Genomic DNA, 16482 nt, shown 5'->3' on the forward strand with positions numbered 1-16482 from the left:
AAGAGGAGGAAAGGGGGAGGGGAGACCCAAAGTGGGTAGCCCATTATATTCTCCTTAAATACCCCAGCTGGAGGTGTTTTAAATCTCAACAGAGACTGAGAGAAACAGTGTCTTAATCCCCAGCTCCCTGTGAATTATTTAAAGGGATCTTGTCAGAAGGATGAATTTGTCACTGTTGCAGTGTCAACAGCAGCAGCAGCTGTCATAAAGGCTGAAGACCCCACTCCAGGCAGGGCCTGGTATGAAATGCTGCTGCCCAGTGGAAGTTACAGTGGCCTGGGGGCTGTGGACAAGGAGCCCCATCTTGAGGCACAAGTTCGCAGTGTTTTTCCTGGCCTGCTGGCAGAGACCTGGGTGTGAAGTGTACCAGGATGCAAAGAGATGTGTGCCATTGGGACTCTAGGCCTGGCTGGCCTCTCCCCCTGTTAATGTGGCTCCCACAGCCCAGAGCCCTGGGATCTCCTAGCAGTTAGGGTGCTCACCATGGCCGGGAGTGGACAGAGCTGACCAACAATTGATAGGTGGACATACAGGCCCCACCTTGGCCACAGCCAGCATTTTTAACTATATATGCACAGACACACAGAGGCACATATGCACATGCATGTGCATGCACACATACACACACATATGAACACACATATGCACATGTGCATACACTGAAAATGATGCACAGGGACAGACAACCAGACAGACAGGAGAGAGTCAGAGACCACCCACATTGTGGAGGGAGAGTCAAGGGAAAATGATCTATGCCCAGGGAGAGGATAGTGTGTGTTTCTGGAGGGCTGAGATCCACGACTGGCACGCAGGGTCCTCTTACTCAGGTTCAAGTTATTTAAGTGTATCATCACGTGTAATCCTCACAACCACCCCTCAAGGAAGGTGGGTAATATTAGCATCACTGTTGGAGGAGAAAACCAAGGCTGGGAGAGATTTAAAAACTTGCCCACAGCCACCAAGTTGGGTCTGACTGACTCCGGAGTCTGGAAACTGCACTCCTGTGCTAAGCTGGGGTTCACCAGGACCTCTAGCATTCAGGGTGACAGCGATGCTTCTTAATCCCAGCCCTTTTACAGCTTCCTTCCCCACAGTCCAGATATATTCTACTTGGGGCCATTTTTCCCATTTCTACCTCAGTATGGTATTTCTTTCATTTTCTCCCCATCTCCGTTTCCAAAAGAGTTTTGTGGAGACTCTTGGAGATTGCACTGGGAAACACTGATTATACAGGGTTTGGCGGAAGTAATGCCTGCTTCAGTGTGGCTGGTAGGGTAATAATATGGGTGTAATAATTTACAGTTTTAATTTGAACATTTCACCTAAAATGTCATATGGTGTGCTTGAGTGTGATATTGTTATGTTACAGAATTACATGCTTATTCTGTAGTAAAAGATTTTGTGATAAAAAGGGGGTGTTATTTGTGCTGGACCCTGTCTGTTTTCCATATTGTCATTATTGTCATATTGTTAGTGTGTCCCTCACCCTCATTCCAGTGAGTGAGTGAGGAAATACTTAGGAAATCATTGCTTTGTGCCTCTGCAGTATGGCTGCCCGTTCAAAGCTCTGAGCTTTCAAAAGCAGTGTCTTGGCCCAAGTCAGCTGCCCAGCACACTATGTGGGACTGTGGTAATGAATGGTGGTGGTGGGGGGTAGGGTTTCATATCCTCCTAGCCCCGTACATCTGGGAGGTAAATTAAGCGTATTAGGTAGTGGGCTGGTGTTCAGAGCCCTTAGGGGAGGCATTGAATAATCCTGCCTTGGTTGTTGGTATACTAAACGGTAGATACCTGTGGACGTGTAGGAATTTATGTCCCACAGACCACATTTCACACTAATTCGCCCTCTAGCTTGTCAAATATCTGAGTTGTCTCAGGCTTAGTCAATTTAATGCACAGGAGCCACATCCTTGGGGGCCAGGCTGATTAGCCCAGCCTAAGCAATCTGCTGACCTGAAGATTCTTGGGCCTCCTGCAGGCTCTGCGAGGTTGTGTGCTGCTGGGCCTCAGTGGGCTTCTTGTTCAGAGAGGTAGCCATCTCTAGCTGGGGGGGTCTGAACATGGGTCTTTGGGTTTGCTCTGATTGGGCAATGCCAGGGAAGTTCCATTATGCTCCCACAGGGCAAAAACTGTTTGCAAAATAGCAGGTTCCCTTCCACAGACTGCTAAGGGGACCAAAACCTATGAGTTTTGTCCAATTTTGTCTCCTGTGGTCTGAGCTTGTGGCTGACAGTGGCCTGGGGATTGCCTGGTTGGGAAAGGAGAGTCTGTACTGAAGCCCACCCAGAGGAAGTTCTGGGGTTCCAAGAGGGGCTGGGAGGGGCCTGCTGGTTCTTGTGGTATCACAAGGTAAAGAATTTCCTGAGATTCACATGGGAGGATAGGGATCTATGGTATGGTTTATTGATGATGTATAATTAAGGGGATTCCCCTCCTGACTTCCCAGTGTTCCATCTCTATCTTGCCACGGGAAAAGTTCAACCTTGTCTTCAACAGGGCCAGGGTAAAGGCCATTGCCCAGAGTTTATGCTCCATATTGAAGTACTGTCCAGTCCAGCATCTGGCTAGCTTAGTACGTGTTTCCAGATGCAAACCATTGCCGTGCTTTCATATTCAGGCTCCCTTCTGGAGGCCATGGAGAGAACAGGTGAGTGTACCGTGCAAGTACTGGTCATGAGCAAGAGAGAGAGAGAGCTTCTTTGTTCCCCTGGGTTTATAACCAGGAGCTTGGGTTTGGGACAGAATAGGTGCTTTCTCAAAGTGACCAAGCAATTTCCTAAGTTTTTGCAGGCTTTGGATAGGATCCATCCCTCAGTTAGATGGACAGGCCTCTGTGGTCCAACACCTCCCTCTGTGCCCCCCAAACAATCCAGTACTGGAGTGGGGGCAGGGGAGGAGGAGTGTTAATCCCCTAGGCAGAGCAGTGCTATGATTCCCTGGATGTGAAAAGTTGTAGCTTCCTGGTGCAGCAAACAGGCTCTTACTTTCCAGTTTATTAACCTCAGTGTCTAGTCTCTGCTGCTTCCCTTCTCAATATGTAGCTAAACACCTACAGCAACACCTCTGCATTCATAAGGGAGTCTGGCCCTTTTCTCATGGTGTTCTGCTGATGGTAGGGCAGAATTATTTATGTAAGATAAAGGAGATGATTTCCACACCCTGCTGCATCAGCCAGAGGTGGATCCTGAGGTTAACATAACAATGCTGATGCTGATAGTAATGGTAATAATTGGTACTTAGTGAATGGTAGTTACCTGCAGGCATAGCACTAGATGAGTTCCTTTTTTGATCCATCAGTCCTCCTGACACCCTGCAAGGTAAATAGTATTTTGCAGTTGAGGAAAATGAAGCTCAGAGAGTTGTCCTGGTCACAGAACTGTAACCGGCAGAGGTAGGAGTCCGCCTGCTCAGGCAACTCTCTTACCTCATCTTCTTCCATATTTCCCTTGCCCTGTGCAATTTGGCAGTCGTGCTGGCCTCCTGGCTTTCTTGGTAAGGTGTCAGGCATATTCCTGCTCAAGAGAGTTTGTTTTTCTTGTTCCCTGAGCCTGGAATGTTCTTCTCTCTTGTACTCACCAAGCTGGGTGGCTCCTACAAGTCATTCAGATCTCTGTTTAAAAAGAGACCTTCCCCATGACCCCACTGCTGGCTGTCACTCACTCTATCTCCTTACCTGCTCCTCATAGTATTAAACACTATCTAACTCTATATTATTCATCTGTTTCTGTGTTCATCCTCTGGTTCACTCAATTAGAACAGAAGACCTACGGAGGTTTCGGGGTGCAGGGCAGGAACATTGTCTTTTAGTTGTAGCTATATCATCAACACCTAGAACACTGTTTAGGGATGTAAGTAAATGCTTAATTCTTGATTTAAAAGTGAATTAAATGAGCTGAGTTTGAAATAAAACAGAATAGTGTAATGTCATTAGGATAATAGAGGCCAAAAAGCCCTTCCCTGGCCAGGCCTTATAGAAAAGGCTTATTCTGGTGGTCATTCTGATGCAGCATCATGGTAGCTGCTGGGCATTCTGGGAGGCAGGGTCCCCGGGAGGTTGCAGCCCTGCAGGGAGGGGCCCACTATTACAGATCTTTTCAGAACCCATGCTTGGTCCTGTCTTCAGAGGCATAGAGTGAAATCAGCCCACTTTGCTTAGCTTCATTTTATTGTGACTTTTCATTTTTGACCAAGAGATATTATTTATGAGCTTCCTTATTCACCTGACTCATCAGATTTGGCTCCAAATGACCTTTACCTGTTTTCAAAATCCATATCCACTTTTGGAGGACAGAAAAAGTGTGAAGTCTCTGAAGGTTGTTCTAGAAGACAATGTAGATGGAGTTTATGGCAGTGATTTTGAAGGGAACTGCATGCTTTATTCATGTGCACACAGACACACACAAACATATGCAATCAGTCAGGCTGCAGATAATCAATAGCACTGTCCAAATGTCAGCAGGCAATCTGGGCCACTCCTGAGCAACAGCCCTGCAAGCTCTGACTTCCAACAAGCAAGTCAAACAAACCCAGATCTAGAGGAACAGGAAGGTGTCTTTCTCATACATCAAAGTCCTGGTCTGAAAGCCTGAACAAGTACTTTCTAATGGGTGTCATTGTTTTCTTTATTATGCTTATCTCAAGGACAGGTGGTCCATTTGTATCAATAACAGTGCCCTCTCAAAGGCTGTTAATATTCTGCTGGTTGTTCAAGGCTGCTTTGTTTCTTTTTCTTTGTTTCAGGGACAAGTAGGAAACTGGTAGGACAGGCAGTAAGTCCCCAGAAAAGGACCAGGGGCTGGGGAAGCTGAGAAGTTGAGGAACTGACCAGGGCCTTGCTCATCCCCTCAATCTGCCACTATTTATGGAAGGCTAAGGCTGGGAATATGGAGAGGTCCCCAACACAGTTTTGCCCTCCAGGGGCAAGTCCACGTGGGGGATGGATTTGTGAGATGGCAGCAGTAGTCAGAGGGCAAGGTGGTGAGTGTCAGGTGTTTGTCAGTGCAACTGGAAAGGGGACCTGGCCCTGAGCAGATCTGCCTAGGGCTGGTCAGTAGTGTGTGGGTTCTTGACTTCATGCAGGAAAGATTTTACAACTTGAGTCCAGGTGATTTTTAGAGGACATTCATGAAAGCTGGGGACAGTGGAACAAGGAAGGGCCTAGGACAGAAGAAGCAACAGGAGAGGGACTAGGTGGGTAAATGAGCCTAGGCTGGTCTGCTTTGACTCACTAAGAGGTCAGAGAAAAGGGACCCTAGGAAACAGGTTCAGGGAGCCTGTCACCTAGCCCAGGATGAGGTGCTGCTGCCCGTTGCTCCCTGTTTGCGAGCCTTGTGGGGGCCCCTTAGAGTTTAGGAGATGCGAGCCTGCGGGAGGAGAAGGAAGGGAAAGGTGCAGGCGTGTGTGCTCATAGGAGGGAGAGCACCAGCCGAGACCTTCATTTTTGAGGGACTTTAAAGGCTGGGAGTTTAGGGGAGGTCTTAGGGGAGGATCTCAGTAAAATAGTCATCAGTTTTAGGCTGATGCTCAAAAATGAGATTTATTTCCCTAACTTCATATGTCCTTGGGTGTGGTTGACAAATGGCATTAATTGGATTTCTGCTATCTCTTTGAGTGGGTTGATTTAAGCTATTTACCCCCTCTGGTGGGGGAGGAGAAGTGCAAATTATTTACTCTTAAGTGTCCTAGGTTATAGAAGACAGGATTTTGCAATGTACTAGGTGGCTATAAACTGCTTGGCAGTTTAACTATCTGTCTCAGTTTCCCTATTCCATTTGTCCTGGCACACTAACCTGCCTCATCAGGAGGTGTCCAGCAGGCAGCTGGATAAACAAGTCTGGACTTTGGGGAGAGATCAGTGATGTACCCCTGGTGGCTGTAGCCTTGTGTTTGGATGAGATCACAAAGGATAAAAAGTGAGAGAAAAAGGGAGTGAGGGTGGTACCCTGAGAAACCTTCGAATTGCACTGGTCCCAGACATTACCGAGTAAAAATGCCATTGTGTAATATCAGTGTTGCAAAGCTAAATGCATGGAATTGTTTCACTTGTTGAAATGAATAAATTAGTCAAAACACAATTCCCTGTCTTCGAGGAGCTCACAGCCAGGTATCACAATCCAAAGTCACACACATGAAGCAATTAACAAATAGTTCAAAACAGTGTTATTATCAAATGCTAAATTGCATGGAATATGTTCACTCATGCTTTAAACATTTGAAAAAATGGTTGCTGAATATAAGCTGGGAAGGCATCAGGGAGGAAATGAGGCTGGAGCCCCCTCGAAGGAGGAAGCTGCAAAGAGAGCCTGGCTCTGCCCCCATCAGCTGCATGACTTCAGGCCAGATATTGAATGTCTCTGGGCCTCAGTGTGCCCATTTGCCAAAAGAAGGCCCTGGTCAACATGATCTATGGTGGCTCCTAGCCGATCTGTTATTCTCTGGTTCTGTGTCTTGAAAGAGTTGAGTTTGAATGAGGGCGGGATAGGAGAAAAGTGTTAGGGCCAGTTAGATCACCAGTGACAACATCAAGCGGCACAAATGGGCACCGCGTCCAGATGTAAGAGGATATGGTCCCTGTTTGGGCCCCTGTTTGAGCCCCTGTCATCTCCTGCCAAACAGTGAGCCAGGGCATGAGTCCAGGCAGGAAGTAATGCAGGCCCCAGCACATGGCCATGGAAATGCAAGAGAAAGGCCAGATAGGAGGAATATTGCTCTGGAAGAAATGGCAAATTGTGGTGACAAATTGGCTGTGTTGCATATGGAAGGCACCTTTGGCCTGATATCTGCCTGACTCCAGGTTGTTTAATCAAGTGGTTTTTGAGTTGGGTTCTGGGCCCAAGATTCTCATCGTTTTTGTGAACCGCCCTCCGGATTCTACCTAGACCCACAGTATCAGAGACAGGGATGTTCCTTGGCTACCCATGCTTGCTCTAGAGGCCACCCTTGCCCCAACTTAGGTATCAGTTGTTCATCCACAAGCAAACTTGACTGAGCCAATACTTGTCACTTGGGATACAGGAAAAAAGGGGTGAGAAGGGCATCCCTGGCTCAGTAGATAGGATGAGCAGGGGCATGAAGTTGCTGTGGGCAGGTTTTCTGTGGATGATGGAGGCCACACCAGCATTTTGGGGTATCAAGGTATATGCTGGAAGAAACTCAGATAGCAGATATATTGAGATAATAGTTACAGACTATAATATTTACTTATTTTAAGTGTCCAAGTCAATGATTTGCAGTAAGTTCACAGAGTTGTGTGATTATTACCATAATCCTATCACTCCCCTCCTGAAGATTCTTCATACCCAATTGCAGTCACTCCCCAGTCCCACCTCCAGTGCTAGGGAAACACCCATACTTTCCTGTCATGGATTTGCCTTTTCTATATATTTGACATGCATGGGCTTATACAATATGTGGTCCCTTGAGCCTAGATCCTTTCATTTAGCATGTTTTAGAGGTTTATCCATGTTGTTACATATGCCAATAGTTCATTTTTTAAATTTCTGAATAGAAATAAAATCGTATGGCTACATTATATTTTGCTCACAAATTCAGTAGTTGATGGACATTAACAGAGGGCCTTAGGTGCCATATCAGAGTCTAGCTGAAAGCTCCAATAGTGTAGGACGACAGTGAGATTGGCATGCAGCATTATCAATCTTACTCCACAAATACAGATGATCAAGAAATGTCTTCCACTTTATTTTCTTTTAGTCAAATTATCTCAGATTCTGAGCTTCCCACCCCACTGGTAGGTGAGGGTTTCATTCTCAGTGAGTAGTTCTTTCCACCCTTAGTGTGCAAAGCTCCTGGAGGCCCCACTCAGAGCAGAGCTACTATATTGTCCGTAGCCCCTGACCCTCTGAGGCTGGCTGCCTCCAGGTGCCCTGGGTGTGCGTAAAGTTCTGGAGGTGGTGGCGGCTTTGGGTAGTAACATTGTATCCCACATTCTTATTGGGACTTGATATTTTATCTTTTTAAGTTTTTGCCAATCTGATAAGCAAATTGTGGTGTTCTGTTGTTGTTTTAATAGGAGGAGATAATTACTGAAGAGAATACAGGAGACAATATGTCAAATGCCCAGAAGTGGAGGCAGAAACTGCTCATGAATGGAGACCTGTAGGACATTGGCTTTCAGACGGGCAGGAGTACATCAAAGGGCCTGAGCTAGTATAGACCTTGTGTAAAAGAAACTGGGTCCTGAATAGGGTATTGGGCATCTGTGGGGTAGTAGACCAAGAGTGCTATAACTTCTCTTTCTAAAAGAATCTTGGAAGTGGTGTGCCTGGGGACACAGCATAACTCAAAGCCTGGTGGGGGAAGCAGGATACAAGAAAGAATGTGAAGGGGACACGTAGACCCTTGGGTTTGGTTACCCCAGTCTTGCTCTGTTCCTCACCCTCCACCTTAAGCCTCCCATGTAGCTTGGTTGGTTGGAGCATTGTCCCTATACACCAAGGTTGCAGATTTGATATCTGGTCAGGGCACATAGAAGAATCAACCGATGAATGCATAAATAAGTGGAACAACAAATGGATATTTCTCTCTCTCTCTTAAATTAATCAATGATGATAATAATAATGAAATTCCAAGTTCTCCACCAGACCTTCCCTCCCCTTAGTCTCATTCATGCCACCTGAAGCTCTTTATGACTCTTCTGTCACACAGGCTTCGTGCCTCACTGGCACCAGGCCACTCTTCCCCATGACAGAGGCTTTGCACTTGCTGTTCCCAGGCCTGGCTGCACTGCCCCTCCCTGTGCCCAGCAGACACACACTTCTGGCTACCTTCTTTTATCCATCCATTCCCTCTCAGCTTAGAGGGTCTTCCCTGACATTCCTCTCTATATCAGGTACATTTCCTCTCTTGGCACCCTGTAATTTTCGCTCACAGCAGTTAGCACAATTGTAATTATTTAGTTATTTTAATAACCATTTGTTTAATTTCTGTTTCTCTCACTAGATTATAAGCTTCATGTTGCTGTGTTCCCGGTGGCTAATGGAATGCCTGGCATAAAGTTGGTGTTCAGTAAATATGTTTTTGTTGATGAATGAACAAGGTGTAACTACAAAGCAATGAGACTGATGCCAAGTGTTGTAAACAAATAACAGTGTTTGTCCCTCCCGGCTGGGAGTGCCATTCCACCCTCATCTTGATTTACCAAATCTTCTTTTTCTTCAGTGTGCCCCATCCTAATTGCCACTTGCTTGGAAAGCATTTATGCTGCCTCTAACCTGCTCTGATCGCTTATCTTTTCAACCCTTTCTAGCACCCGCTGGCAGAAGAAGAATGAAATAGGGAAGGAAATGAATATAAGACTCTGTGATGGCCTTTTCCCAAACAACAGGGAGTTATTTCCTTTCTCTCAATTTCTCTCTGCTCTTTCTCTGTGAATATACAGCAGTATTCCCTCTAATTTGCTTTGATCACTCCCTTAGGAGCTGTCATGGATCAATTAGATCAGTAGAATTTTATGACTCGAGGTCACCCAGTATGATTCCTCATTTTACAGATGAGAAAACTGAGGCCCAGAGAGGTTAATGGTTGAAACAATTACCTCTATTGGGTCTTATAATAGCAATCAGTGTCATTTCCTAAGATAAATGTTCTTAATATCCCAGCTCCATAGGAGTATAAATCCTCATTCTGTCTGTTTAAAGCCCTACTGGTGGTGACCGTCTCAGTGCCAAGGTGAGCCCCGAAAGGTGAGCTTCTGGTTCTCGCTCCCACACAGCAGCACTGCATTAGTCTTCTGTGGGTCAAGCACTCTGGCTGGGATTAGGGCCCCAGCCTAAACGGGGGGCCACAGGCTTCATCTGCGCATTGAGAGTGCAGCCCCACGTTCCTGCTGAGACCTTGTATAGCATGACTGAAATATGGTCCATGAGACCTGCTGTGTTTTAACAATTACAGAACAGCAAAATAAACCCGTCCTTTCCTCAAAAGTCATGCAGGGTCAACTGGGAGAAAATGATTGCAAAGCTGCCATGGAAAGGGAGAGAGGTCTAAAAATTTGAAAAAAAAAAAAGCAACTGGTAGCTATTTCTTCTCCTTAATGTATTGTTTTCTGGTTGCAAAAAAAACAGGCAAGCAGAGTGCAAGTTTAACAAACACATTGAAATAGAACAACACACAGTCTTAAGGAATAAAAAGTGGTTCCTTGACATCTAGAGAGTCAGTGAGAAATTAAGCAAAGACCAGGTGAGGTTTGGCAGTGTGCAAAGATCCCAGATGGAGCTCACCAAGGACTCCATCCAGGCTGGGGAGCGAATTGGCCACCTGAAAGTGTGGGGAGGGGCCAGGGAAGAAGAGCCCTGGATAGAGTGCAGCTCAGCTGCCTCTGTGGCAGGAGTGGCTGCAAGGACACTTTATGGGTCTGGGTGTTCAGGGCCAGCTCCCCATGTGCCTCTGCACCATGCCTGGTCTTAGGATAACTAGTGCATGTTTGAAGACAGCCTTGCTTCTGTCTTCTTCCTCCTACAGGGGGTTAATTCTGTGCAAGAAGCTACTGTAGTATATTTCCCATGCACACATAATTGGCTTTTAGATCTTTTAATGAAGACTACTAGTTTGTATATAGGGTCTGGCACAAATAACACCCCTTTTTATCACAAAATCCTTTATTACAAAATCATAAGCATTTAATGCTGTAACATAACAGTATCACACTCAAGCATACCATATGACATTTTGGGTGAAGTTCAAATTGCTGTCCATCTCATGCAAGACATTCACGTACCCTACCAACCACACTCAAGCAAGCCTTACTTCTGCCAGATTCTGTATTTCAATAATATAATAAGCAATTAGCCCAATATTTAAAGAAATAGGTACTATTTGGTTTCTTTTATCACCACTGCTGAATAGCCAAGGATCTTAACCTATTTTCTCTTTTCATTTTAGGAAGTTGAGTTTCTTCTGTCCCTTATTTTCTTGTTTAGCAAACACATTGAAATTTCCTGGGAATACCTCCAATTCTTGAGATTAGGGTCCTGAGAGCCCCCAGCTGCTTCCTTTCCCTGCACAGGAAGAAAGAATGACCCAGCAACTCTTCTTTGGCCCCCGGCCCAGAGAGCCTCAGTTAAAGAAGCCAGGCCCTCCTGGACCCCTCCCTGTCCATATTGCCTGTTACTGAAATAAGTGTTTTGGAGAATTTCTTTGGCCATTCAAAGCATTTCTTTCTATCTCTTCTCTTCCCCATCTCCTCTTAGGGCCACGAGACCATGGATGAATTGCATGATGTCTTTTTGTCTGTAAACTGAGGATAATAGTATCTAGTTCTATTGAGAACTATTGGGAAGATTGAGAGATATCACTTAACAAATGCATTGTTTCTCCTCTTCTTCTAATCTCCTGGGCTGCTAAAAATGAGAGCTCTCTTTTCCAACACAAAGCCTGATCATCTCCCCCCTTGAAAGAAGCTTTCCTTAATCCCTAAGTAACACATTCTCTTCCATCACATCTTTGCTTGAAATTTGCACAAAATGAAGCTTAATTTCCTCCATTAAGGATCTCTCTTAGCGGCCCTTCCTCTTACCAGTTTTATAGTCTATCTAGTTCTTTCAAAGAGTTGATGTTATAAAACAAAAGTTTATAAGAACCTAAGTTCGTTGAGAAATTCTGAAAAGCTTTATATTCATATCCCTTCCAGAGATAATAAAGGAGCTTTACCACAATAAATTAACTAGGTTGGGAAATTAGGATTTTCAAAGTGGGGCTGTCCTGCTATTGTACCCCCAGTACACCGAATGGCTGCTTAGAGTGGAGACTGTGGCTCAGAAGAATGTTCTTGACTTCACATGAGGTTAGAGCTTCAGGTTGTCCCCATGGGTGTGACAAGCCATAGTCATAGCATGAGAGTTATGTGTTAGATGAAGAGAGGCTTTCTAGAGGAAAGTTTGTTATATTTGGGGACAGGCTGCAGGGAAGTATTCTGAAGTCCACTCATAGGAAATTTTTAAAAGCAGGTTAGGATTAGATGTATTCATTTCTCTAGTCAAACAGGTAGACTGGTTAGCTCCTAAGTCCCGCCTCCAGTGCCAGGCTTCTCCGCTGCTCTGCCTCTCTTTATCTTCTCACTCTCTATTTTCTGTTTTTACATGCATGTGCCTGTGGACTGCTTGGTACAGTGGGAAGAAGTCAGTGGCTATGATGAAAACCTGAACACCATCCGTACCTACCAGGTGTGCAACGTCTTTGAGCCCAACCAGAACAACTGGCTGCTCACCACCTTCATCAACCGGCGGGGGGCCCATCGCATCTACACAGAAATGCGTTTCACTGTGAGAGACTGCAGCAGCCTCCCCAACGTCCCAGGCTCCTGCAAAGAGACCTTCAACTTGTATTACTATGAGACTGACTCCGTCATTGCCACCAAGAAGTCAGCCTTCTGGTCTGAGGCCCCCTACCTCAAAGTAGACACCATTGCTGCAGATGAGAGCTTCTCCCAGGTGGACTTCGGGGGAAGGTTGATGAAGGTCAACACAGAAGTCAGGAGCTTTGGGCCTCTTACTCGGAATGGTTTTTACCTCGCTTTTCAGGATTATGGAGCCTGTATGTCTCTCCTTTCTGTCCGTGTCTTCTTCAAAAAGTGTCCCAGCATTGTGCAAAATTTTGCAGTGTTCCCAGAGACCATGACAGGGGCAGAGAGCACGTCTTTGGTGATTGCTCGGGGCACATGCATCCCCAACGCAGAGGAAGTGGATGTACCTATCAAACTCTACTGCAATGGGGATGGTGAGTGGATGGTGCCCATTGGACGCTGCACCTGCAAGCCTGGCTATGAGGCTGAGAACAGCGTGGCCTGCAAGGGTAAGCTCTGGGACCCCATGAAACCTCTGCTTCCTGCCCACCTGGGGCAGGGTCAAGTCTGCAATGTTTCCCACCTCCAGCTCTGGATCATACAGGAACAGAAGAGCCTAGTGGCTCTTATATTTTATAGCTCTGGGGAACCTTTATTCTCCATGCTAGGCCTGATGATTTTTCAGCTGTGCCCAAGCAGAATGTCCATATTCATGGTGGGGGAAGAGATGGGAAGAATTCTAAATGATGGATAATAACTTAACCACTTAGTTATATCTAGTTTTGGGACATTGACATATTCTCTTTCTCTGTCTTTTTGCACACATCCCCACCCCTGCATCCTGTTCAGCTCCATGCTCTGAGGCATAGAATTTGGGATTTGGGTTGTCACGGACAGTTCACTCAAGGCTGCTTGTGATGTGACTGAATTTGGAAAATATTTTAGTTCATTTCAGTCCAGCTCCCACAGCACTCAACTTGGTACTGAACCCATGTAGCTCATTAACTCAAAGCCATTTGGCTTGGCTGCCTTCCTCCAGGGGCTCAATGCCAGGCTCTGTGGCTGGGATGGGGCCTAGCTTTGGTGTGTCCTGAAAGGAGTTGAAGCTATTGGAATGGGGGTGAGATGCTATCATGAGCTGTAATACCTTTGCTTCTGAATGATACAGAGTGATGCAGACTTTGCAGCTGGGGTCAGGGTACTGTGTGCTCACCTAAGGCTCTGCTCAGCCCACAGGAGCACAAGTCCAATATGTGGTAGCCAGTGTGCTGATATGGCTCTAACTCAGTCTCCTTGGGAGTGAATGTAAGAGGCTGGAGGGGACACAGCTCATCCATTGCCTAAGTGCATGGAAGCTGAACACGGGGGACAGGGTAGGGGAAAAGAAAACTGCTTTCCTATTTTAAGTTTTATTTGTGGCCTTCAAAATGTCAGCCTCTTTCAACAGTAAGGCTTCCTATGTGGACCTCAGCAATGACCACCTTGACCCTAACCCATCACTCAGGTGGTCTCCGTCCTTTGGGGACAATGTGGAGGCGGGGGGTTGTATTAGCTCCTTTTTCTTCAACATGAGCCTCTTGCCAGCTGTCCTCCCTGTCATCATCCTCACCCCTTCTGAGCACCTAACTGTTCCCTGCATGTCTCCTTCCTCACTTATTTTGCTCCCTAAACACCTCAGGGCACAGAAAGGATTGCTAATGCCCACCAGCTCTGAGATCCTTTGGACTCAGCTAATTGGCTGGGCTGGGGCCTCACACAGCCTTTCTGAGGCCTGCTGAGACAAGAGAGCTGCGCCTTTGTGTCTTTATTGGATTTCTTGGTTAGGGTGCCCATAATGGATGGTGTGGAAACAGAGGGGAGAGAGTGCTGGATCAGGCAATGAATCAATGCAGACAGTTTTAAAACCAGCCAGGCCTGGTCCCATAGTACTCCTCTTTGTCCCATTGGTTGGAGGAGGGGTGGGAGACGCCCTCTTTGGCATTTGGCAGGGTCTGAGTGGCGACCCAGGCACCAGGCTGAGTTTTTAAAGGGGCACGAACAGCAGCTGCCAGGCATGCTTGCACGAGCACGGGTGATTTCTTCAGGCTTCAGAGGGCAGCCATGCCATACTTGCTGGCTGGGCCCTCTTGTTTATTCTCATTATTTCCTGAGCAGAACGGCAGGAACCTGAGCAAGCATTGATTGGTTCTGATTTAATTGGGACTCTGGGAACAGGCTCATTTCTTTGGGCTAATTGGAACTTTTCTCTTTTGGGGGGTTCTGCTGTCTGTGCTACTTGCCAGTCACCTCCTGTGATTGTCCTGGGAGGGCCTGTGGGGACAGATACTGAAATCCAAGTGGTTTCTTTCCATTCTCCCTCTTCAGCCCCAGCCCGCTCTGGACTTTTAGGGGCCATTTCTAATCTAAAGCTATTGTGAACCTGGCTTGAATTTACAAACTGCTTCTCAGAGCAAACTCATTGGAGTGTGGAGGAAATGGGATCCCAGGATACCATCCCTTTGTCATTTCAGAGGCACACACAGTCACATTATGGTGGCATTTCTGAGAGTGGAGAGTGGCAATCAGGTGGCATTCTGGGTCCTGCTGCCCAGCAGCCTGGCTGAGCTCAGTGCCCTAGATGAGCAGAGAAACCCCCTTCTTTCCTGTCTCAAGAACTGTAACCTGATCTTTCAGATTCTTTGCCTTTGGCTTTGCTGGTAGCCCAGCCTTGATGACTGAGCCAGACCTCGCTTCCCAGGGCTCAGAGCAGGAGATGAGGGGGCAATGGGTATAGATGGTTATCTTGGGAGAGCTCTGCATCCTTTGATTTGGGATGGCCAGTAGGTGTGGATGGATTTGTGCCTGGGGCCATGGGGTACATGGGACACCTTCAAGGGAAGGTACCCACCCATTTGGGGTGCTCAAACTGTCACCTGGGCACTGTGGCCATTCATGGCAGTTCTGGGCTGTTACAGCCAATCCTCATGAGGCCAGGTGCATAGAACATAGTGAATGCCTGGGAATTGTTAGTGAGAAACAATGGACCTCCATTAGCTGTTCTGGAGGAGGAAGAAGGAAGGCAAGTTACTCTCTCCCAACACAGCCTGAGAAGTGGTGCCCTGAGCCAGACGAACAAAGCCTGGATGATTCTGTGATTCACAGTCATGTGGATCTGATAAATTTCCCTTTCTGGATATTTGAATCTGGGCCTTTGCATGGGTTGAATCAACAAAATGGTAGAAAGAATATCCTTTATATTATTTTTCTGGCACAACAGACTTTCATGATGGGGAAGAACCTTCCTCCCCTGACTTTCAGTTTGCATCTGCTAAACTCTCTCCTGTCAAAGTCATGGCGACCAGTCACTTGTTGTGCAGAAGCACCTGGAGACCAATTAGGCAGCCCAGCCAGTAAAGAGTGGTCCTGGCCTAAAGCTGTTTCTGCTGTGAGGAGGAAGGATGGGAACAGGATTGGGGGACAAGAGAGGGAAGCTGTGGGGAGAGGTTGCATGTTAGGATGTGCGGCAAGCGGCTCATACATTTTCTCAAGGGCTCTGTGGCCCAAAGCCTGTTCCCGACTTGTGCTTTCTGCACACACAGGTTGAGCCCATCAGGCAGAAGCACAGCAGCCAGCTGACCCTGCCAGTGACTCTGACCCCATCAGGCATTTGTCTCTATGAAATTGTTAATTACTAGGAAAATGGCCCATCTGTCCCTACTTCAAGTTTTATACTCATGGCAGTGGACTAATGAGAAATCATGACTTCATCTTTACCCTCCCCCATACCTTCCCTGCTCAGACTGATGGCTAAGTCAGTTCTCTGTGTAGATCTCTGTACCCTAGATGTCTCTGGGCCAGGGAGGCCAAGATTTGGAGCTCTACAAACTCTCTCTGTGCTGTGGAGCCTAAACTATTGCAAGTTGAAGTTGGTCTCTGGGAGGACAGAAGGGCTGAGATAGACAGTTGCTAGGGGGAATCTGGCATTAGCAGGCCCCTTACCTGTCTGTTAGGAATTTGGGGGCTACAGTGTCCCATAAGGGTATCCACAGGGGGGCCCCAGGTGTTGGGACAGCCCCTAGCAGCCAGGTCCTACTGGAGTAGTATATCTATTGGGGCTTGGATCTGCTTCTGCCCCTCGGTGCTCCCTGAGAACATGGCCTTCCCTTCCAGGCACAGAGGTCTCTGGAGCTTCCAGAAGTTGCTGC

At 46.8% G+C, this 16482-nt stretch overlaps 1 protein-coding gene across 1 annotated transcript in view; it reads left to right on the plus strand.

Annotated features, from left to right (window-relative positions):
• The window catches only part of EPHB1 (EPH receptor B1), a 417402-nt gene that overhangs the window by 142457 nt on the left and 258463 nt on the right, over positions 1 to 16482 (plus strand). Inside the window, exon 3 of the mRNA XM_028518706.2 lies at positions 12126 to 12807. Within this exon, the coding sequence (XP_028374507.1) occupies positions 12126 to 12807 (682 nt within the window). The remainder of the gene's footprint in view (positions 1 to 12125; positions 12808 to 16482) is intronic.

The sequence above is a fragment of the Phyllostomus discolor genome, chromosome 7, assembly GCF_004126475.2.
Source record: "Phyllostomus discolor isolate MPI-MPIP mPhyDis1 chromosome 7, mPhyDis1.pri.v3, whole genome shotgun sequence".
Classification (NCBI taxonomy): domain Eukaryota; kingdom Metazoa; phylum Chordata; class Mammalia; order Chiroptera; family Phyllostomidae; genus Phyllostomus; species Phyllostomus discolor.